At 40.9% G+C, this 23,431-nt stretch overlaps 2 protein-coding genes across 4 annotated transcripts; both read left to right on the forward strand.

Annotated features, from left to right (window-relative positions):
- The first annotated feature begins 351 nt into the window (after positions 1–351).
- si:ch73-40a2.1 (tyrosine-protein kinase receptor TYRO3) lies at positions 352–14,098 on the forward strand. 3 transcript variants are annotated; one of them, XM_044097877.1, is made up of 15 exons: positions 352–526; positions 2,329–2,390; positions 3,397–4,015; positions 5,721–5,876; positions 6,769–7,101; positions 7,800–8,082; positions 8,544–8,641; positions 9,075–9,188; positions 9,873–9,953; positions 10,044–10,136; positions 10,329–10,450; positions 11,404–11,513; positions 11,635–11,794; positions 11,986–12,122; positions 13,062–14,098. In XM_044097877.1, the coding sequence occupies exons 1-15, from the start codon at positions 442–444 to the stop codon at positions 13,321–13,323; spliced, it is 2,715 nt and encodes a 904-aa protein (XP_043953812.1). In that variant the 5' UTR covers positions 352–441; the 3' UTR covers positions 13,324–14,098. The 3 variants fall into 3 exon arrangements, with proteins under 3 accessions (XP_043953812.1, XP_043953814.1, XP_043953813.1); XM_044097879.1 differs by lacking the exon at positions 352–526 and adding an exon at positions 543–579; XM_044097878.1 differs by lacking the exon at positions 352–526 and adding an exon at positions 631–1,002.
- A 559-nt stretch (positions 14,099–14,657) lies between these two features.
- Positions 14,658–23,028, forward strand: rab1ba (zRAB1B, member RAS oncogene family a). Its single transcript, XM_044097888.1, has 6 exons — positions 14,658–15,093; positions 17,964–18,036; positions 18,151–18,246; positions 19,450–19,545; positions 19,665–19,796; positions 20,382–23,028. The coding sequence occupies exons 1-6, from the start codon at positions 15,080–15,082 to the stop codon at positions 20,574–20,576; spliced, it is 606 nt and encodes a 201-aa protein (XP_043953823.1). The 5' UTR covers positions 14,658–15,079; the 3' UTR covers positions 20,577–23,028.
- The last annotated feature ends 403 nt before the right edge of the window (positions 23,029–23,431 follow it).

Consider the following 23,431-nt stretch of genomic DNA (forward strand, 5'->3'; position numbering starts at 1 on the left):
CTTCCGAGAATTAAGTGAGATTAATGTAAAATAAGTCCATAACATGAATAACAATCCAAATACACTTTTGAGAGCGCACTCTCAAAAGTGTACTTCTTAGTGTAAACTCAAAAGAATTGTCTAAATTATAATCACTGGGAAATAGATTAATTCTAGTCTGTGTTACATCTTCTTATTACTTCTTATTTTGATAATAGAGTCTGCTGTTCCATCTTTATTGAAATGAAAAAAAAAAAACAATTTGATGATCTGATTTAATTCAAGTCAGTTCAGCATTCAGAACAGTGTGATGTGGGTGTATACTTTAGAAGAGGAAGGCCGATTCGGGGAAAGAAAAGTCTGAGTCATCTTGTGTTAGATTGTAAACCCAAAATATCCATCAGAACTGCAGCCTGACCAGCAGCAACAGGATTAAAGGATTCAGACTGTTGACAGGACAGTATGGAGTCTGCTGGACCTGCTTCTGTTCTGTTGTGGATGCTAATGTGGACCACTGACTGTGACACACAGCTTTTGGCAGAGGAAGGTGGGTCATTCATGATTTGAGATAGTCAAGTGGAGAAAATGGATTGTTGGCAGGTAAAAACACTAAAGAACAACATTAACTAAGTTCTGTTAACTAATGCTGTTCACGTGTGAAAACCTTCTGTTTAGTGGCTGAATGTATACAAGGCAGAGAAATTTTGCTTCTAGAAAGTCCACAGGTTGGCAACTCCAACATCCGAGACAAACGTGTGTTTCACATATGGGCCTGTTGATAACACTGGTCAACAGGCGAAAACCTGTCTGTTCTTCAACTGCTTTAGGGTCATGTTGATGAGCTGAATCCTAAAATCACATTGGTTTTGCTCAATCAGGTCAACTTTCTGAACTGTGGAGCAACATGAGCATCAAAATGCAGGATTTGTTCTCACATCTGGAGACTCTGATCAATGAGTGATGAGCAGGAGGAGAGATTCCATCAGGACAGAAAACAGACGGAGGATTTTACACAATCAAGACGTAATGTTCAGTTCACATGTACTCACCCTTATCAGTGTTTATTACTCAATCTACAGAAATACAAGTTTTTAGCATTTAATTAATACACTCTATTAGAAAACTTTTCTTTTCTCCTAAAACCTTTTTTGGGTGAGAAACATTAACAGAAAATCAATTTAGTCAGAAGAATCAAAGAATCAAAATGGAATAAAAACCTGACCTGATTGAGAAACATGGATGTCATTTTTGGATTCAGCCATTCAAAAATTGTCCTAATTCAGTTGAACCAATAAGTTCCAAAAAATATTTTTATGTAGCCCAGTGTTATTAAAAATGATACTGTGAAATGCTGCAAGTGGCTCTTAACTTTGACCAAACATGTTTCAAATAAAGAGCAATGTTTTAAAATATAAGGGTAATTTAAAAGAAAATTGCTAGGGTATATTAATGTTTCCTAAATGTCTAACAAAAGCTAATTTTCATAAATATAGGAATATTCTTTTTCATAATTCTTCCTCCCATAGATTGCAAATCTTGTGCTTTTTATGTCATGTTCTATTCATCTAGAAGGCGTGCTAAATGTAATTAACTTTGATTTACATCAGTACAGAAATGAAGACTTGGTATTTAATTTAAAAATTGAAACATATCTCCTATAGTGGAGGTAAAAACAAGTATTTTGTGTTGAAAAGATGTGTAGTTTTTTAAGGCAAAAAGCAAATTTTGTTCAAAAATGACTTAAATTTGCAGTGGTTGCCGAGTCCTGGCTGAACTGCCTCAAGTCAGGAAATGAAACTTTCACCAACAGTTTTATGTTGGCTGAGTGAAAAGGGTTTTTCTTCATGAAGGATTCCAAAAATGTTTTTTTCTTAAAAAAACAAACAACAAAATTAACAAACACAACAATGTTACTTAGTTTAAAAATGTTTTGTTGTAGTTTTTAAGTGAATTTGGGTTTGAAAACAAAATATCATTACGGCACAAATCTTCAAAACCATCTAAAACAACTGGAATTACAACTCTCACTAATTGTAAGTGACAGAAAATTCTCATTCAAACCAAGTCAGTCAATCAATCAATCAATCAATCAAATTCAGTACTTTCTAAAACAAAAATCAGGGTTTTTTGGGGGTTTTTTTTAAATTGATGTTGGAAATTCATTATTTTCTCCACCTGTTTGAGAGGTATGAGTGAAAAGGAATCCACTGATCCACAGAAAGCTTGTCAACATTTACATCTGGAGCCCTGAAACCACAAACTGTTCTGATTCTGTTATTGTTCTGCTGGTTCAAATGAGACATAAATGTAACTAAACCAAGTGATGGTGGAACGTTCTCCTCTCTGCAGTAGAACTTTTCAACTCTGGTAAAGAGGCCAGTGCGGGATGGAAGTCAGAACCGCTCAGACAGGTGAGTGAATCTTCTACACTTACAGTTCCTTATAATCTTTGATCACTCTGTCTCAGAACACTGAGCTTTCTGAGTGAAGCTGGGCTGTTCTCCATTTACATCCATGACGAGGTTCTGGGTACTCTCCCATACGGTCCACAGCCGCACCGGGTTGATTCTAAGTTTACTCCAGGCTGGTCTTCATTCATGTTTGTCTTTTCTGTCTCTGTCTGATGGGCATCATAATCTCTGAAGAGGACAGAGTGGAGAAGTGATGTCACCGCTGATCTAATTCAGTCTATACAGTCAGCACTAAAATGCTCACTCATACTGAACCAGGCTCTGCTTCTGCTGGGGGTTTCTTCCTGTAAAGGGGGTGGAGGGTGTCCATTCCGCTGTCACTGCATGCATGTTCAGTGTGAGGAATTGCTGTGAGTCAGTGACTTGATGGAATTTGCTGGGTTTCCTTTTAAATCAACATGAGTGATAAACTGAACATGACTGCATTGTCTGAGAACCAGAATCCAACTGGCTTTGTTATGAAAGAACTGGTGTCCAGAATTGGTGCTACTTGAATAAATTGAACTGAATCTCATTTCATTCAAAGAGTGGTGAGAGGAAACGCAGTGAAAGAAAACTACAATCAATTAAAATGATGTTGGTAGCATCATGTTATGGAGGTGATGGGCAGGGAAACAGTCACTCTGAACATGCAGCCAGAGTTAAACTGTCATGAGTTAAAATGGTCCAGTCAAAGCCCATATCTTTAAAACTCATTAAGAATGTGTGCTGATACTTGAAGATTCACATTCACAGACATTTTGCAAAGAATTGGCAACAATACATGGCATTGGTTCTGACAGCCCTCAACATGTTTACATCACTGATACACAGGAGTTCAGTTCTCACCTGTATAAATCTATTAAGTAAAATCCCAACATGTAATGTTTCTGTTTGCATTAATATTAGTTATTGAAAGACGGAGGACCATGGCTGACTTATTCATGCCTTTTTCTTTATATTACAGTGGAGTGAAATCCGACTACGGTTTGGTTCTGGAGGTTCTGAGCCCGTTCTCCAGGCCTGTAGAAACTCTGGATGGAGATCAGTCTTAAGCAAGTGGATGGAGCGCAAAGAAGCCCACCATTTACTGATAGATATTTCAGTTGCTCAAGAGGAAGAGTCCTCCGGTGAGCTCCGTCCCCTGAAAGTTCATCTTTTTGACACAGACAATCCCGTCTCCAAATTCCCAAATGATCCGAGTGTCCTGGACCTCCAGAATTCCAAACTCTTCTCTAGTTCCAATGGTCCAGACTCTATATCCAGTTACCTGAACCGCAGCGTGTCCCTGAGCCTGGGTCCGGTCTCACGCAGAGGCTTCCAGCTCGGCTTCTCCTACACAGGAGAGTGTGTGTTCATCGCTTCCATCAGAGTGTATTACAAAGCATGTCCTGAAGTCGTCTCCAACCTGACGTCGTTCCCGAAGACGGCGGCCGGCTCAGAGCCGGTGAGGGGTCGCTGCGTGGCGGGCGCTGTGCAGTCGGCCCCTCCTGTCAGAGAGTGCGGCCTGGACGGAGCGTGGAGCTCACAGCAAGGCGGCTGCTCCTGTGGGCCGGGCCTGGAGGAGAGAGCTCACACATGTGAAGGTAGGAGACACATTTGTACAGCTGATACAAGGAGAGTCGTGACCTGCGCTCTTGTTCAAAATATTCTCAGGTCACACATGATGGCAATATTAAAATAAAACCTTCCGAATAAAATTTCACAGTGAGCAAAATGAACTGAGCTGCTTTGATCGAATTATTTATTTCTGCACACAGAAAGAAAGGAATAAAACTTGTGACTGATTTGATGATATTTGGAACTATAATCACTTGAATTAGCGTGGATTTTTTAAAATTATTATTATTATTATTTCTCTGCTTTAACTTTTCTACAGAGATGATGTCAGGGAGACATGGGTCTCATTTTAACACAGAGCTGTTTTAAACAAACTGCTGGGAGATTTTAGACCTTGACAGGTTTTTAAGACTTTCAGCTTTGAAAACTAACTCTGCTTGAAGTTTGTGTTAGTTTCAGCCTACAAGGAAAACCAAGAAGAATTCTGACTGCAAGTAAGATAAAATAACTGCTCACGAACACCCAGAAGCCCACTTAAAAAAACCTGAATGACATGATCAGTCATTCAGATCAGGAAGACATTTTTCCTTCTTCCTAATGAGTTTTTTCTCTGTTAGCTACTTGAAAGTGAACTATGTTCTCATGACGTGGAGACTGAAACAGGCTGCAGCTTTTAAAATTAGACAAAATTGATTATTCAGGGCAGACATATTTCTTGGATCATATTCCCTGTGCTCCAGATGAATGGATGGATGAATTCTGAATCCTAGCAAAGTAATGTCATAACAACAGCATTTCACTCAGAACAAATTATAGGAACAATTTGTTTTTTATTAAAAACGCCCAAAGTTGGTGTGTTGATTATATTCTCATGTGATTATTGATGAACACTTTATTCTTGGTAGCTTTGGAAAAGTCAAGTCATGACTTTCACATCCTCATTTTCTCTGTTGTCTTCCTTCCCATTCTGAAGGACTTTATGTTGGTAGATTTGGCTCTATGTTTTCTCACAGTTTTGCATTTCTTAAAAAAAGAAGAGAAAAAAAATCAAGTTTTTTGCATTTCTTGTTTTCCTCTGTTATGCAACAGCACTCCATGGTAAAACATGACCAGACTTTCTGTCATAAACAGTATGAGATCTATCAAGGACATTTTAATAAAAGAAACATTCTAGTTCCCTAAAGTGAAACAAATAGCCTCATATCTTAATGCTTCAACAAGAAAATAAGGTGTTAAATAGTAACTATGTGTTGCTCTTTAAACTTAATTGGTGTTTATGTGACGTCTTAACGGCAGCCTGTGTTTGGAATGAACATGAATACATTTCTTTACCTGGGATATTTGTGCTGGATTGTGTGCTCAATATTTGTTTTTGATTGATTGTGATTGTATTTATTTATTTCAAACAAATTTTTAAGAGCAAGACAAAAGCAATCAGTCGGAAAATAAAACCTGTGCATGCATTGCATTAGTTGTTTGAGATAACGCCCCCTGCTGTTTTGTTGTTGTAAACCCAGACACAAGTTGTCTGATATAAATATAAAAATCTTTAACACAAACAGATTTAATAAAGGGTATGTTTAAAAAGCATGGCCACAAAAAAAAAAATTGCCAAAAAATGGGCATTTTGTTTAAATTTTTGAAGATGCAATTTCATAATTCAGAAGATTGTGGTTGCACTTTGGAAATTACACTTTACACGGTAAGAGATGATCCCTGTTTGTCCCACAGCCTGCAGGATCGGCTACTACAAACCCACCAATGGGGGAGGAGAATGCCAGCTGTGCCCACCAAACAGCATGACCCCCAGGGAGGGGTCAGAGAGCTGTGAGTGTCTGCAGGGATTCAGCCGCCTGCCCTCTGACCCCCATGACCTTGGCTGCAGTAGTAAGGAATCAGTTATTTGCTGCTTGTAATCATGAGTTTTAAACACGTTTATGTGGATTCATCTGTTTGTACAAGCTCTGGTACAGTCTCCAGTCTGCTGGAAAGATTCACCTGGATTTTCCTCCATTCTCCATGACGACCAGATCTGTGTTCTGTAGACATGCACAAGTTCATCACTGCACACCCCATTAGTCATCCAGTCAACAGATTCTCCCAGCTGGGTTGTTTTCTGTCTGTCTGTGGATGATGGATGGGACAGTTCTCCATAAGATGTTCAAAGCTGGGATATTGTTTTATAATCTAAACCTGAATAAACACACACCTTTCAGGTTTGTATGTGTACAAAAAGACATTTACCCTTTCCAGTAATGTGCTGCTTTGTTTACCACACACAGTCCAATAAAACCTGCTTCAGTTTATGGTTGTAACATGACAATGTGAAAAAGTATGAAAGGTGTAAGGTAGACAGGAATATAAGAAAATCAACAACTCTGAAGGAGAACGGAGCATGATATGCAGGATATCAAAAGGATAGGAAAATAAAACGGATAGGAAAATAAAATAAATATGAAATAAGAAATGAGCCACACTCTGTTGACCTGGATTGATCTGTGGTTAGAGGCATTTACTCCCACTGTTTGAAACAGACTGCTGCTGGAGAACTGAAAGTGAAGCTATTGAAGTTATTGCTTCAGTTTCTCCCACATGAATTACAGCAAAGCATATTTCTGCAATATGTAAATATTTAGTGAACACTAGTGAAATGGAATGAAAAAATACAACTCACATCCTTGGTCAAAAATTCATTTTTGCAATTTTTGCTCTCCACAAAGGTGGAGAGCAAAAGGATGATAGAAGGTGTGTGTGTGTGTGTGTGTGTTTTCTTCCACAGAGCCGCCCTCTGCTCCTCTAAATCTAACAACCAGGACTGTTAACGACTCGGTGCTGGTCCTGAAATGGGACAGCCCCCACGACCGGGGAGGCAGGACGAGCGTAAAATACCAAATTAAGTGTGAAAAGGCAGCAGAGATGGGCAGTCAGTGGGAGCCGTGTGGGAACCAGGTGCGTTTCCTGCCAGACTCTGATGGACTGAACGACACGTCGGTCACCATCCTGGGACTGAACCACCAGCTTGACTACAGACTGTCAGTGCAGGCCTGGAATCACGTCTCCTCTCTGCAACCAGCATCACATTCATCCACTGCGACTCTCATCATGCACAGAAGTAAGTCAGCCTGGCACAGAGATGGGATTGCACCATCATCCTGTTTGATGGGTTAACTTCAATGAACCAGACATTAAAAATGCTTCATAATACTGCATATATACTACTTCTGTTGCAAAGGCAAGGTAAGGTAATTTTATTTATATAGCACATCTTCAGCTACAAGGCAATTCAAAGTGTTTTACATGAATTAGAAGGAAACACAAACAAAACAACAAACCAAATGAAAAGAGCAAAAGAAGAAAAAGGAAGGCATGAAACTAAACGTTGGTTCTCCAGGTTTGATGCTGTGAAGTAGACGGTGCTAAATGTTGATCTAAAGTATCTAAACTAAATGTTCCTGTTCTGAAAGTATTTTCTTAGCATTGTAAGTTTGTTCTAATTAAGGTAAATATAAGTACTTCATAAATTATGAACTACAAGGAGTTTCTTTGGTTTAGTAGGAGCTGCTCTTCATGACAATCTAAAAAGTATAATATTGGTCTAAATAGTGAATGCTCCACAATTTCCAAAAGTAAAAAGCTAAGCCTTAACCTCACACTGTGAGTTACCAAATTCCTCATTTCAGCATATTGACAGGGTAAATATCCATGTATTTACTTCACCTGCAGGCTCAGTAAATACACCCCAGTCACTGGGCAGCATTTTGGGCTGTTGCTCCCATCAGAATGTCTGACCCTCCTCCTGTTCTGCTTCAGGCAGGACTGTGGTGATCACTGGGGCTCCTGCGTCAGACGGCTCAGCTGGAGGAACCGCTCCGGCTCCAGGTCCAGGTCCAGGTCCGGGTACGGCTCCGGCTCCGGGTCCGGGTACGGCTCCGGCTCCGGGTCCGGGTCCGGGTACGGCTCCGGCTCCGACTCACAGGTCGTCCCTGTTCCACTCCACATGGCTCACAGTCGTGGTTTTGCTCAGCACTGTGTTGCTGACAGCTGTGGTCTTTGTCGCCATGTACTTCTTACGCAAAAACTACACTAAGCTCAGGTAACAGTGGACTTCCAACTGACTCTTTTACTCATTTTATTAATCTTGTCTGTCCTCAGTGGTGTATATATAAGAATATAGCCTACATATTAAGAATAAAAATTAAAGTTAAATTTTTTTCGGACAATCTCTGGTTAGTAAGATCATAATAAATACATTCCAAATAAATGCCCATTCCAAATAAATGCCCATATTTGGTGCTCTTTATTTAAAGTAAGTGCAGTTTGAGTCCATTAAAAACATTTATCCCAGTTTATTTATTGCTTAGATCAAAGTTGTATTAAATCAGTGCAGTCTGTTTAATGTATCAGTATTATGAAATAACATTTAGATGTTTAAAAACTTGCAGCTGAGTTAATGTCTCTGTCCTCTGAGCAATGAGAAGTGATAACATTATGTTTCATGCTTTCATACAGTACAGAACTAATAATGGTTGTGTTGAAACCACACCGCCCCTGCAGGTCAGAACCGGACCATGAAATGCAGCTCCTCCCAGGGAACGCTCACATCTCCTACCATCCACCACGCATTCCAGAGACCGGAGCTCAGCTGCCTCACAGTGAGTGTTTAGTTATCTAAGCTCTGGGAGTCAGTCATGACTTTAACTAAGTTTGCCAAACTAAATTTTATTCTAACTTTCCTGAAGCTGCTTTCATTTTCATGCTTTTCTATATTTTCCCAAAGAATTGATTTGAAGGATAACTGGGTCTCTTTGGAACCTGTTTACTAACATAAATCACATAAGAGCTGGTCACATTTTGATCACATTCAAAACTAAAACTGAAGCAAGCAAGAAAATTGTTCATCTGAGACATGATGAACAGAAAGGTGCATCAAAGAACTTTGTGATACAGTCAGTGTTCTTTCAGAGTGCAGTCCATGTCTGAAAACTGTCATATCATAAGAGGAATTTCTTTTTGTGATGACCAAGAGTTTGCTAAGAAATGTTCAAAGTTACTTTTTTTTTAATGAGGATTTTTGTTGTGTTTCAGATCAGCAAGGGGCAGCCCAGCTGCTGGAGGGGCTTGGTGGACGCTTGTTGGACAGTCTGAAGGACGTCTTGGTGGAAAGAAACCAACTGACCCTGGGCAAGGAGCTGGGCAAAGGTCAGACCAGGACAATAGTTTCTGCAGGCTGCTTACATGAACGAGGCATGAACAAGACATGAACGAGACATGAACGAGACATGAACAAGACATGAACGAGACATGAATGGACTCTCCACCACATAGTGGACAGACAGCTGAGCACCTTCTCACATAGACTGCTCCAACTCCGCTGTCGTAGGGACAGATACAGGAAATCCTTCCTGCCACATGCCATCTCACTGTACAATAAAAGATAAATCATTGTTCTGCACTAATCAGCCCAATTTTGCTCAACTGCACTGTGGCACACTTGTACATATATTACATATACATATCTGCATTTTTTTTAATCTCTGCAAGGACTGCTCTTAAGTTGCATTTTATATTTTACAGCACTTTATAATTTTACAATTTGTAGCATTTTATATTTATTTTATTTTATCTACAACTAGTTGTTACTGTGTCTTGTCTTTATGCTGCAACTGCGAAGTAATTTTCCTGCTGGGATGAATAAAGTACTTCTATTCTATTCTATTCTACTCTATTCTATTCTATTCTATGAACGAGACATGTGACTCTGTAGTAAATGAAGGTGACAGGATGTTAGGAGCTGTTTTTACAAACAGAGCCGTAGAAGAACATACAGCAATGGCAGCCTGATGACGCAAATGTTTCCTAAGTAACATCAGCTTCCACTTACAGGAGAGTTTGGGTCGGTGTATGAGGGGATCTTCACGCCGCAGGCTGGTGCTGACATCAGGGTGGCTGTGAAAACCATGAGAGGTTTGGAGCCAAACTAGAAGCTTCATCAGACGTCTGCTTGACCAGCTCATCATTTTCTCATCATTTTCTCATCATTTTCTCTGGTTGCAGTTGGAATCCACAGCCAGCGGGACTTGGAGGAGTTTTTGAAAGAGGCTGAGATAATGAAGAACTTTGATCATGAAAACGTTGTCAGGCTGCTTGGTAAGAGTGAACACAGAGTAACGATTAGAACTGAGCCCAGACTCCTTTCAGATCCTCCGGTCCCCTCAGCCAAAGGAGACACATGAAACATATTCCATAGAGATTATTAATCTGGGTGGATTTGGGGGAGGAATTGGGCGCTGTGGGTTTTTAAATCAGTTGCTGTAGTTTTGACGTGTGTTTTTCCTGCAGGTGTCACTTTAAAGAAGGAGGAAGATTCTCCTGTTCCTGTTCCTCTGGTCATCCTGCCTTACATGAAACATGGAGACCTGCGACGCTTTCTCATTGCTACACGCTATGGGGACATTCCAATGGTGAGGTGCTGTTATGAGGACACACACAAACACGCACACAAACACACACACACACACACACACACACACACAGCAATGTGTACATACAGTGCTTAAAAAAGAAACTCACCTCCTTGGTGAGTGATAATGTTTTTTTTAATGCCTTTTACAAATCAATCATGAGCAACAAAGTCAAACTTTTTTTTTTTTTTTTTTTTTTTTTACAAGTATTGCAATAAAACCTATTTACTATCAAACCAAAAATGTATTTTACACAATAATGTATCATCAGATGAGTGATTTGATAAATACTGCCCCCTTCAGTCAGTATTCAGTAGCTGCTCCTCTGGCTGCAGTCGGTCAGTGTGGATCTCAGTCAGGATGCTCATCTGGACTTTTCCTTCACTATTACTTTTACAATCATTTCCAAAATGACACTGTGCCTGAGAAATCTCTGTTAAACATGAGACATTAATAACTCATCTACTTACAGTGTTCTTGTGTTTCATAACAATGTTTGACTGGAAGTCAGAGATTTACTTGGAAATTTCCAAGATTTACTTGGAAATCTCTGACTTCCAGAGCATGTGGTACGGCCATATGTGGCAGAGAGTTGGAGAAACCAGGAGATGCTAAAACAATAAATTAAAAAAGTAAAAAGGAATTTGAGGAAAAACTGACCCATATGCCATAAATGTCATAATAGGCATACAGTATCGAAAGAAGCAGGTAATATAAACTAAAGAAGTGATTATTTAATTTTAAAAATCAAGACCAAACAAAAGAAAAACTGAATCACAAAGGAGACATGGACAACACAAAACAATACTTGTGAGCTCATAAATTGTTTGAACTATTTAAACATTCAGCAGAAATCTGTTGAGGAGAAATACTCTCTAGATGTGGAAATAAACCTGCCTGGAATGAAGTTAGTTTCAGGAAAAAAAAAACCCGTCCTGTTTTTCCCCTTCCAGTTTGTTCCCTTCCAGACGCTCCTGCGATTTATGATAGACATCGCAGCGGGGATGGACTATCTGAGCACAAAGGGATTTCTGCATCGGGACCTGGCTGCACGCAACTGCATGTGAGTCTGACCTTCGAAGGTGGACAGATGCAGGTTAAGATGGGAAAATGCATGAAAATGATGTACATATTCAGGTATGCTTTGATCCGTGCTATAGAAATATGCATCTGTCTCTGCACAGGCTGGGGGATGATCTTCACGTCTGTGTGGCCGACTTTGGCCTCTCTAAGAAAATCTACAGCAGCAATTACTACCGTCAGACAGTCGCTGTCCGTGTGCCCATCAAGTGGATGGCCATTGAGAGCCTGTCTGAGTCTGTCTACACAACCAAAAGTGATGTGGTGAGTTTGCCTAGCAACGGTTCTAATTTTCTACGGTGTTCCGTTTCCATGTTATCTTAACTGAGTAAAACCTGCAGACTTCATCAACTCGCTAACTTTGCTTTCTGGAAACCATGCATCATGATCAGTATATGATGGAAAAGTCTCATAGCAGCTGCTTTGGTCCTGTAATCCTCTTCTCCATGTCATAGTGGTCATTCGGAGTAACTATGTGGGAGATTGTGTCCCGAGGAAAGACTCCATATCCTGCTGTCCACAACTATGAACTGCTGGACCTGCTGCTGTCAGGACACAGACTCAAACCGCCTGCAGAGTGTGACGAGAAGCTGTGAGTCGGTCTGCTTTTTCTTGATGAGAAGCTTTAAATAACCAACAACTTTGCTTTTGGTAGGAGTTTCCTTCCATAAAATAACATATTTTATCACAAAATAATTAGTGTAAACTTTTTTTTTATGAAATGAATATTGCATATCTTGAAAAATAGGCCAAAAAAAAAAAGACTATGTTCCTCATGCACCTTGAGGATGTATATCTTGCTGAGATCTCTTGTAATTGCTGATTGTACAATCAGTCAGTAAAGTCTGGATAAATGAATAAATAAAAGAACAAGAACAGATCCAAAAATCTGTAAGGTTTTATGATTGCAAAGTCTATGTTTTATGCTCATGACAGTCATACTGGATTTTGAGGTCAGGGATTTTGAGGTCTATGCTTTATAGAAAACTTTATATTTTCTAATTCTGAGTTAGAAAATATAAAGTTTTCTATAAAGCATAGAAAACTTTATATTTTCTAACTCAGAATTCTGAAAACAGTTGGAAATTTCCCACATTTGTAAATGGGAAACTCCAGTTTCTGAGTTTAAGTTGCAGCATCACATTCCTCTTCATTCTTCAGATAAAAGGCCGGATCTGAGAGAGGACACATTGGTCACGATCCAGAAGATTTCCCAAATTTGTCTGTGAAAGAAAAAATAGACCAGAGTCCTAATTCAATTTGAAATGTGAGGAAATCTTAGAAAACAAAGATAGTTGTGTTCTATCAAATTTCTCCCCATTCACAGTATGGGAAAACATGCTGGAACAAAAACTCTCTACATATTATGAGGGATTTGAATAGGGAAGATCTTTAGTGGAGGAATGGATGAAAGAAAATTACACTCAGCATCGTTGTGTAAGGAAGGATTTCTGCATCAAGATGTTCAATAAAACAATCAATATTGTGAGAAATGTCTGATTCTTTTTCTCCCATCTTATCCTTCAACCAGCTACGAAATCATGAAGAGCTGCTGGGACTCAGAGCCGCGGCTGAGGCCAGACTTTAGCAATCTGCTTGACGAACTCAAAGGTCTTCTGTCTAAGCTCCCGGTTCTGGAAGCCTGCGAGGAGGAAAGATACATCAACCAAGGATTAGATGCTGCGTCTGCTGCTGCATCTGAGGATCCTCAGACGGACTCTGGAGGAAGACATGAGAATGCCTACCTGTCTTCTCCTGTGGGTGCAGAAGGATGTGGAGCTGTGCCACACTGATCACATCCGTTATTCAGACTTAAATACTGTGTTACTGTTCAGATGTCTTTAATCTGGTTTAGGATCCACAGGGACTGGATCTCGATTCTAACCTAGAAGCAGGAGACGGGCAACCAGTCCATATAAGACCAACAGACCTACAGTACATGACAAACAATCTTCAACAATCCTTATTCTGATATATTTGCTGTTTTCTGTTGTTTTTACCATAATGTCACAAAAGGAAGCAGTGTGTGTGTGTGATATGTTGGTGCGCTTGCAGTTAACTCAAATGTGTTGAATTGATCTAGAAGATTAGAAAGTCATGATATGATTATTTCAGTCTTCCCAATTTGTTTTAAGGCAATGTAATCCTCTAGGTGAACTTTTGACTTCATCCCTAATGACCTTGAAACAAGAAATCTTCAGTGTAAGAAACTGACAGTAAGAAAACAGGTTATATATCGTTATATATCTGTTTTATGAAATATGTCGATATTTGGTTCCAACTTTACACAGCACCTGTAAAAAGGAGGATCTACCAGGTGTGAAGACCAGCCACCAATGTTTACAAAAACTCTCTGGACATATACATTATGCATTGGTAAAATGGAGAATTCTTCCCAAATCCAGCCAGCTTTCACGAGGGTCTTATCAACATGTGGCAGAAGGAAACTGGAATTGAACCTACAACTTTCAGATTGCAAGACTCTTTCCTTGGAGCCACAGTGGCAGTGTCACATGTGAAACTTTTTTTATGTACATTTTAATAAAACATTGATATTATTGAAAAGTTCATATATTTCAGGATTTTATATCTTATATTTCTATCTTGGTGTATATATATATATATGTGTGTGTGTTTTTAGGCGAGTTGTCAGTCACCCTTTTGCAGATTTTATTTATTTCAAGATTTCTCTATGTATTAATAGCATTATTTATTTATTTATTTATTTACTTAATAATAGTGTTACCTGTCCACTGTGTACCCCGCCTCTCGCCCGGAACGTAGCTGAAGATAGACACCAGCGACCCTCCCGACCCCATTAGGGACATGGGTGAACAGAAGATGGATGGATGGATGGATGGATGGATGGATGGATGGATGGATGGATGGATGGAGGGATGGATGGATGGATGGAGGGATGGATGGAGGGAGGGAGGGATGGATGGATGGATGGATGGATGGATAATAGTGTTCTAACTCCCACTTAGGTGCCCAAAGAACTGTTTGAGGAGAACAAACACCGCCGACACGGCGCCGCTCTCCTTGTCGGCTGACGAATGGGGCAGACCCCACGTCTTATGACGGCTACAGACGAAAACTCACAGACTATATCATCGTCTGTGTGACAACCTGAAACCGCCAACTTTATTCAGATATTTTGTCGTTAAGAATTGCGAAATTTGTTTTCTTTCCCTCTGAAATTCAAGGCGACTGTTTACCAGAGGCGCAGTCCACCTCGTAGTGACACATCACCTTTCGTCACTACCGCACCTGCGCAGTCATCCTTAAACCTTTACCAAGCAGCGAACACAGAAAGGCAGGAGAAAAAGAGAGGAATATAGCATTATACGTGAATGTAGTTGAAATATGTATGCTTAAAAGAAAGATATTTGAAACAATTAAGGTAGGATACACAGAGGTCGGCAGTAGAGACGGTTATAAATCATCTAAGTGCCTCAGAATCGAGCTTACCGTCCAGTCATCTGTTCGGTTTGTCGTAGTGGGAAGGAAGAGTCTGTTCGCCCAAAGAGACGCAGCGCAAGTGAAACCATGAATCCCGAGTAGTAAGTTTTCTCTTCGCCTTTCTCAGCTGTAAGACTGCTACTGCTTCTATGTAATGTGCTTTACTGTGAAATATTCCGAACAATGCTTGTTTAATGGTCCTGCCGGAAATCTGTCGGATAAACAGGAGCTAGCTGGCTCCCAGGAACAATGCGGAATGTGTCAGTAATCCTCCAAACGTCAGGTGACGGCTTCTGTGCCGCTTTGTGTCGGTTCTGCTTCTGCTTCTAGCCGCTACGAAACAACCTGCCGTGGGAGATGATCCAAGAAAAAGCGAATGTTTGGAGAGGACGCTGCCATTTTTACTTTTAGCGGATAGAAAGTAAAGAAGGCTTGTCCGGTTCTGGCATTTAGGCAGAGGCTAATGTATGAAATAGACACACTTTCACTAATATTTAGTCCTTCCGCAGGTTGCGACCCGGCCACACTTTTCTGAACCATCAACAGGCATCATTTTGGCCGGGATCTTTGAAATTGTCCTTTTTTCCTCCCATTGACCTGACTCTGGAGCATAGAGGAAACTTTTTCAACAGAAACTGCACTCCAGGGTTTTTTTTTTCTTCTTCTCCATTTCCAGCAGACATACAGCAGCAGAATTATCTGAAGAAAGGAGGGGACAGGCAGTTTGGAGAACGTCTTTTTCATTGAAATATGCGTCAAAATAACTCGTTCTGCCACCACCGTGCTTGACAATCACTATTGCGTTGATTTAAATTTCCCACTCAAATATACTTCTCATTTTTGCCTCATCTGATCACATCTTCAGAAAACATTTGGTATTTTCATGTTGATTGAACTCTTGAGTCAAACGTGAAGGTCCATGTTGTGGAGCAGATGGACCGTTTCTCCTGGTCCATGGTGGTGAAAACATAAAGCCTTACTGGTTAACAGCCATATGCAATATATGCTGATGTCATGGCTTATTGTTATGAAATATTTAACTATCTTCAGATAGTTAACTATCTTCTAAAATTACTGATCACATGATGAAGATTTAAAAGTGAGAGAAATCACCCAATTCTAGAGTTTGATGAACTGTGGAACTGCAGTCATGTATTTCAACTCTTTAAAAAAAACAACCACATAATGCCGATATTGATTCTTTGCTGCAGTTAACACCCCAACTGTCACATCCCCAAATACCATGTGTATATATATATATATATATATATATATATATATATATATATATATATATATATATATATATATTTATATATATTAAGGTTTCATACGTGATTAAAGGTTGTTTTCAAAAGGTAATTTTACCCTGACAAACAAGCCTAATCAAAATGCATATTATGATTTATTAAATATAATTGAGCCTCTGTATAATTCTAACATGATCAGGTTTAGAGATTATCCTGCATAATTTCAAACTTGTCTGAATTTTGTTCTTCAAAGTTTATGTGTTGCCAAATTAATGGTACTGTGTCCATGATGAACAAATGGAACCTTTGTTTGGTTGAATTTAAAGGGTCAGTATTATGTATTCATAGTATTCATTCATTGTGCTGTTTTCTAGCACAATGAATTGGTAACTGTTACCTTCAGCTGAAATTGGATCTGTCTCTTTAAAAACTCCTGCTCTGTCTGAAATCCACCTTCAGAAAGTCATCACAACATGGCTCCTCTATTAACCCTTTGACAACGTTTTATCAGCCTTACACTAAGATGCAGTTCCTATAACGACCTCAGTAGATGTGCAGTTGCACCATATGTTTGCTAATTGCTGCTGGCTAGTCTGAAGGAGCTAATGGGGAAGTCACAGGGAAGGGCTGCTTTGCTCGGAAGTTTGTAAACTGAGCTTCCACCGTTTTTGAAGGCGGGGCTAGGTCCACCCAAGCCTTTTGCACAGCTGAATGGTTACCATGAAGATTAAAGGACCACTCACACGCATATAAAAAAGTGAAGGCAATACTTCAGCTGCGTTTTTGACAAGGGAATAAGATTGTAACATCATGTAAAGCTCAGAAAAGTACATTTTACATAATACTGCCTCTTTAGCTTTTCATAAGTTTTTCTCCATTCATGTTCTTATTTCTTAGTGCTGAACTGTAACTGATGGAACTGCCTGGGCAATGACAAACCCCCTGATCCCAGCTTTAGGCTTGACAGCACCATCCTGTAAAAGAGATGCAACTGGAAACAAATCAGAAAATAAAAGTTCCTTACCTGTGTGAGGTGGTGTGTTGGTGATTAATGGGGAATCATGGCGTTGATTCTACACCCTGCTACCTTTCACAGTGTGTCTTGTGTTGCACTCAGTATACTGCCATCTTTGTATCTGTGGGGGTTTGTTGATGGGAAGCAGCCTTCGCTTTAAACTCCAAACTGGAATCGGAGGAAACACACCGAACCACACACTGCATACTGATCAGTGTGTTGCAGCAGCTCAGAGACCTGGAGGACTGGGGTGAACTGACTCAGTTTTGCTTGGAAAATGTCTTAAGATGACATTATTTGTTAAGAAGTGACACCATGTAAATCAACTACATTTATTGTTTAATAGAAAACTTATGTAAGAACCTTATCAACCACTATAGCCACTAAAGCTTTAAATTACATGAGAATAAGTCAAAATGCATATTAATATGTACTTGGTCATAATGTTATGATCAGTTCAATCAGGTAAAACCTGATATATAACTGATCAAAAATCATGATGGATTCTTTCACTTTAAATTTTTCAGTTAGCTAAGTCAAACATTCTTGATTAGGTTCTGATGTGGGACTTTTATTTGGAAAAATAGATAAATGTAATTCATTCTGTTGAAATTTTTAATATATATGTAAATTAATTTAAATTACTTTCCAGCCCCTTATAAGAATATAATTAACAATTAAAACATTGATTCGTTTTTGTTTTCAGTGATTATCTGTTCAAGCTGCTCCTCATCGGAGACTCTGGAGTGGGAAAATCCTGTCTTCTTCTGCGCTTCGCTGTAAGTAGTTCTCTGTACCAGCAGGCGGTTCCCTCCTCATCCTGCAGTCTTTTCTTCTTCTGTTGTCAGACGGAGCCTCTCCAGTTCTCCTTCTCTTTATGTCCCTTTATACAGGATGACACCTACACAGAGAGCTACATCAGCACCATCGGAGTGGACTTTAAGATCCGCACCATCGAGCTTGACAGCAAGACTATTAAACTGCAGATTGTGAGTTTATGCACACTAGTATTGGAAAATCAGCTCTGTTGCCAAGCAGAGTTCTGCCTTGGTTACAGACCCTATTGTACCTCACAACCCTGTTCAGGGTTCACCGGGTGTTTTTTACATATATGCTCACAAAACATCCTTAATAGAAAACTGAATGTACAGATGTTTTCATGCACTGAATTGGCAAAAGTGTTCTTGTTCATCCAAATCATTGAGTTCAGTTGTTCTTATCACTTCCAACAGGTGCATAAAATGTAGCAACTAGCATGCAGACTGTGATTAGGAACAACAACAACTGAGTCATGTTAACTCACAGAGTCGTGTCAGTGGACTTCAGCTTTCTGCACAGTAAATACCTGCAGACCTCCAAAGTTTAAGTAGCTCTCAGATTAGCTTAGCATCACTACAGAGAGGGCTTCATGGAATGGTTTCCATGGCTTTTGTCCCCCCCAAAATTTCTGATCTGTTCCACTTCTGGATGTGGAACTAAATGGTAGGTGATAATTTTCAAAGTGTCTTCGTCATTGACATGACACATTCTTCATAATACTCCACCAGAAGAAGCCAGAAGAGGAAAATCCAGATGTAAACAATGAAACACAAATTGTAATTCTGAAAAACTGAAAGCAATCTGAGTCAGTGAACGCATCACATCCCAACCCGACCACTCCTGGTCTGACTCCACATCCAAACAGACATCTCTACAGAAGCTGCAGTTAATGCTCCATAACTATTATTAGTTATTGTTATTACTGTTGCACTGAGATACAGCAGTGTCTTCAGTCAGAGGCTTCTTCTGATGTGCTGTAATATTGACCACTACTGGAGATGCTTCCTTCTATAGGAGAAGCCACCAGTATGTCATAAAGAACTTTGAATAATGAGTTACAACAACATTTAATTTCCGTTTAGGGTCAATAAAGTATTTTTTAATTTGGATTTACTTCAACTGAATGTGAGAACGCCTCATGTATGTGATCATCATTATGTTCTCAGTTCCTCTGAGATTGTTAGCTTGCAGCCTGAAAATGCCATTTTTACTTCTCTCACATCAGTGAATGTTTCTGCTCTAACTCCATTTTAGATCTTCTGGTGGAGAAAAGAGTGAACATTACACTGTCATTACATTTGACTGTATTGTACAAAATCCACATCATGGTTGTATTTATTTTCTCACTCTTGTCTTCTCTCCTTGGTCATCAGTGGGACACTGCAGGTCAGGAGAGGTTTCGAACCATCACCTCTAGTTATTACCGTGGAGCCCATGGCATCATCGTGGTGTATGACGTGACCGACCAGGTGAGTGCAGGAACAGCCTGATGAATGACAGGAAGTTGGAGTGTAGCCGGGCTGTTTCAGTCTGCTCTCTTCCTCCTGTCAGAAGCCGTTCAGTTAAATCCGTGCATCGTCTTTTTCAGGAGTCTTATAACAACATCAAGCAGTGGCTGCAGGAAATCGACCGCTATGCCAGTGAAAATGTGAACAAGCTTCTGGTGGGCAACAAGTGTGACCTCACTACTAAGAAAGTGGTGGACTATACAACAGCCAAGGTACGGCCTGTTTCTGATGGAAACTGTGGATGCAGCTGAATGGTTGATTGAGTTTGACAACAGGAAGTCATATTTTCTTCTCAGGAAATAAAGATGTAGGTTTTGTAATTTATTATTGTGATCTGCAAACTGGTCAGTGTGCTGGTGAAGCTGTCGGGGTTGGTATTTACGCCGTCTCATATGGCAGCTTTATGGTGTAAATCAGGGGTGTCCAACTCCAGTCCTCAAGGGGCCGCTGTCCTGCAATTTTTAGATGTTCCAGAGGCACAAAACGCTGGAATGAAATGGTTTAATTGCCTCCTCCTTGTGTAGATCAGTCCTCCAGAGCCTTGCGAATGACCTAATTATTTTATTCAGGTGTGGTGCAGCAGAGACACATAAAAATGTTGCAGGGCGGTGGCCCTCCAGGACTGGAGTTTGACACCTGTGCTGCAAAGGGTTATTGGGTCTGAATGTAAATCTGTGTGTGTGTAAACCCAGCTGCTGCAGCAGCTCCTGCTCTCTGTCTGAAGGGGGCGCTGTCTGCACCGGTCCCCTTTATGTTTCGGGTTGAATGTTTCACCTTCTTCTTCCTCTTCCTGGCAGGAGTTTGCCGACTCTCTGGCCATCCCCTTCCTGGAGACAAGTGCCAAGAACGCCACCAATGTAGAGCAGGCTTTCATGACCATGGCGGCTGAGATCAAGAAGCGCATGGGGCCGGGGGCCACAGCCAGCGGCGACAAGCCCAACCTAAAGATTGACAGCACCCCAGTGAGGCAGTCTGGAGGTGGCTGCTGTTAAGGGACCCATGCCCTCCCAGCCCCAACCCCCACATCTCTTGTGAATCTCTCCTTCATGTTCGTTCTTCCCTTTCCCTCACCTTCACCATTTCATCACTTTAACCTCCCTGACCTTTGCCACTTTCTCCCCAACCTGCCTTCTTAGTCCCGCCTTCCATTTAGTACCCTTGGGCATCAGAGAGGGTTGAAAGGTCAGGTAATGACCCCTCTGGGTGCTGATCCGATGGTGGAAGGTTCCAGAATCTGATGGGTGAAGCTGCAGTGATGCGTTCTGTTCAGAGGACAGGGAAGGCTGGTTCACTAAGAGACTTCACCTCTTCCTGCTCACACTATTGTCCAGTTAAGAGTTAAAAAGACTGAAGTCAAGTTTCTTCACCCCCCTCACCTTCATCCCCACCCGGTTCGGTCCTGGGAGGATTTCTCATTTTACTGTTGCTTTCAGACTGTAATCGTCAAACAAGTTCCCCGTTAAGGCTCCAGATGGCGCTCTCTCAGGCAGCCTCTTCCATCCGTACTGCTTTGTTAGCTTCCTCCTAGCCTGCCGTACAAACATTCATTTCCAACATTTGGGGCCTTAAATGTCTGCTGACATCTCAACTCATGTCTTAGCTACATGCTAACATCCCTCCTAAGTCTGTATACTGACAGTGGAGTACACACACAGATCCAAGTGGTCCACCTGGAGATTTGGGGTCAGCTGGGGTAAGACCTTGACCTTCAGTGTTCAGAGCACATCTCTCAACTATGCCTGGGCAGATAAGGATGGTGCCATCCACCCTTATCCGCCCAGGCCCAATGGAGACTGGAATCTATGGCATTAGCTTTTCCTTGATGACTGAACATTGAGACACTGAGTGTTTCTGTCAGCAGATGGTGTTATACCTTATAGTTTATAGCATTAGAAGAAGGGGAAGCACTTCATCAGCTTCATTATTGTTGGGGTTTTGTTGATATTGGCCCAATAAGATTTCTGGATAACAAGTGAAGCTATAGAAGCATCTGCGGTACTGTTGCCGAGACGACCTCTCCGACTCAGTTGTTTGGGTCACAGCTGTTGAACCCAACCCATGGTCCCTCGTCAAATGACTTGTGATCGTTTTGAGAAAACAGCATGATTATTATTCACGCCCATTCACAGATGTGTATCATTTATAGAGATTGTCTTAGAGTTCAGTTATCTTGGGCAGCCAGATCTTCCTATTTAACTTCCCACCCGACTTCCCTGGTTAATATGATCTACATCACACTTTTGTCTGATCTTGTCAGATGATGATAATTATCTGGAGGTGATCCACCTGGAGAGTTGGGGTCAGAAGTTTTTTCAGTCTGTTGTGAGAAAGTTTGACAGCAAGGCTTGAGAACCTAGGAGGACATTCCAGCTGGACTCACCAGTTCTCACGCTCATGTTGATGTTGTAGCATCAGAGGGTTAGGTGTCCATTTCCAAGCCTAGAGCTCTGAGCAATGTTAGAACTGATAGCCATGTATTAATGGACTTAAGGGGAATCAGAAGGGAAGGAACCAGTGTCCCTTTGCAATAAGTGAACTGTCTTCTAGCAGCACTGATCCTCCTGCTGTAAACTAGAACTGGAAGTTTTCTGCCGTTGTCCTCCAGAGCTCCTATCTCCTTCTCTTAGTGGTTGCGATGCTGTTAGCTTCATCCTTGGCAACTTCCTCTGGAGTTTCAGGGACTGACTGGTCTTGGCTTGCTGACCGGATATGAACTCCCTGATTTTGCCTTCCCTTCCGTCCCACAGCTGGCGCTACCCAGAAACACCCGGACGTAGGAGACCCCTAGTGGTCAAAGGCACCAACTGATCTGGTTCAGCGCTGTTGCTGGCCACCTGTCATCCTCTGGGGTGGGGTTTCTGTCAGGTTGAATCTGATGTTGAATAAAGCTTGAGCAGTCAATGGGTACCCCTCCCCATCACAGCATCACGCTGTTCTCACATGTAGATGCACAACTAGAAATCATGAATAAAACTTTGTCTAACTCTCACACAAGGAAGTTTGGGCTTTGATTACATGTCTATATTTTCAGCCAGTCTTTGTATTCTAGGCTGCTGGTTTTGGTGTATTCATTGAATCCTATACTGTTTACTGAATGGAAGTAGGGGGTGGGGATGCTGATCAGGTGGGGTTTAATAGAAAGTGTGGGGGGGTTTTGCTCATGAATGTGGTCTGCATTTACTTTTTATTTTTTACTTTTCACTTTGTATTGTTTTGGTTAAGGGGGTATTCTGTGTCGTTTGCACAATTCTTTATTGCTTTTTAATAGTTAAATGCAGCGAAGGCACTCATTAGACGGTGTTGGTTAAAAAACACCAGCTGTTGTCATTTTTTTTTTTGTCTTGTTTGGCTCGTCCCCTTTGGTTTTGTCTTTCTGCAGAGTTTGATCATGTTTCTTTCTGTACATATTAAAAAGATGTATGTAATAAAATTCTGAAAAACAATGATTGGAAATCCAGTCTGAACTCTCTCCTAACTCTGTCTGTGGATCACAGCAGGGTCCCTGTCACTGATGTCCTTGCTTTGTTCTGCCTGGAGTCGCTCACCTGTGTGCAGGGAGCGTCTCCTCGCTGAATCACTGCTGACATGGCAAATAAAACCCACAGGACATTTCATACTCGCTTTTGCTCCCACTGCTAGCATGACTGTCATCCAGATCCAGACTTCATGGCACACAAACACAGCCTTAAGAAGCCTATTCACCTTAGATATATGGAAGGGCATAAGTTGGCACAATATCAAACTTTAAGAGTCATGTGCGCTCGCTCTCCTCCTGCAGGAGGTTGAGGGGGGCTGCAGGTGACCTTCAGTTATTCTTAGTAACGCAGGATAACAAGCTGTCACGTGT

Source organism: Gambusia affinis, linkage group LG18, assembly GCF_019740435.1.
Source record: "Gambusia affinis linkage group LG18, SWU_Gaff_1.0, whole genome shotgun sequence".
Taxonomy (NCBI): Eukaryota; Metazoa; Chordata; class Actinopteri; order Cyprinodontiformes; family Poeciliidae; genus Gambusia; species Gambusia affinis.

What these genes read in the sequence shown, in the direction of transcription:
- si:ch73-40a2.1 (XM_044097877.1), top strand. Translation starts at nt 442, where the DNA reads ATGGAGTCTGCTGGACCTGCTTCTGTTCTGTTGTGGATGCTAATGTGG. An exon ending in AAAAACTACACTAAGCTCAG is followed by an intron (nt 8,083 to 8,543) that starts GTAACAGTGGAC and finishes CCGCCCCTGCAG; the next exon opens with GTCAGAACCGGACCATGAAA. An exon ending in GGCTGTGAAAACCATGAGAG is followed by an intron (nt 9,954 to 10,043) that starts GTTTGGAGCCAA and finishes CTCTGGTTGCAG; the next exon opens with TTGGAATCCACAGCCAGCGG.
- rab1ba (XM_044097888.1), top strand. An exon ending in GTCTTCTTCTGCGCTTCGCT is followed by an intron (nt 18,037 to 18,150) that starts GTAAGTAGTTCT and finishes CCCTTTATACAG; the next exon opens with GATGACACCTACACAGAGAG. An exon ending in AGACTATTAAACTGCAGATT is followed by an intron (nt 18,247 to 19,449) that starts GTGAGTTTATGC and finishes CTTGGTCATCAG; the next exon opens with TGGGACACTGCAGGTCAGGA.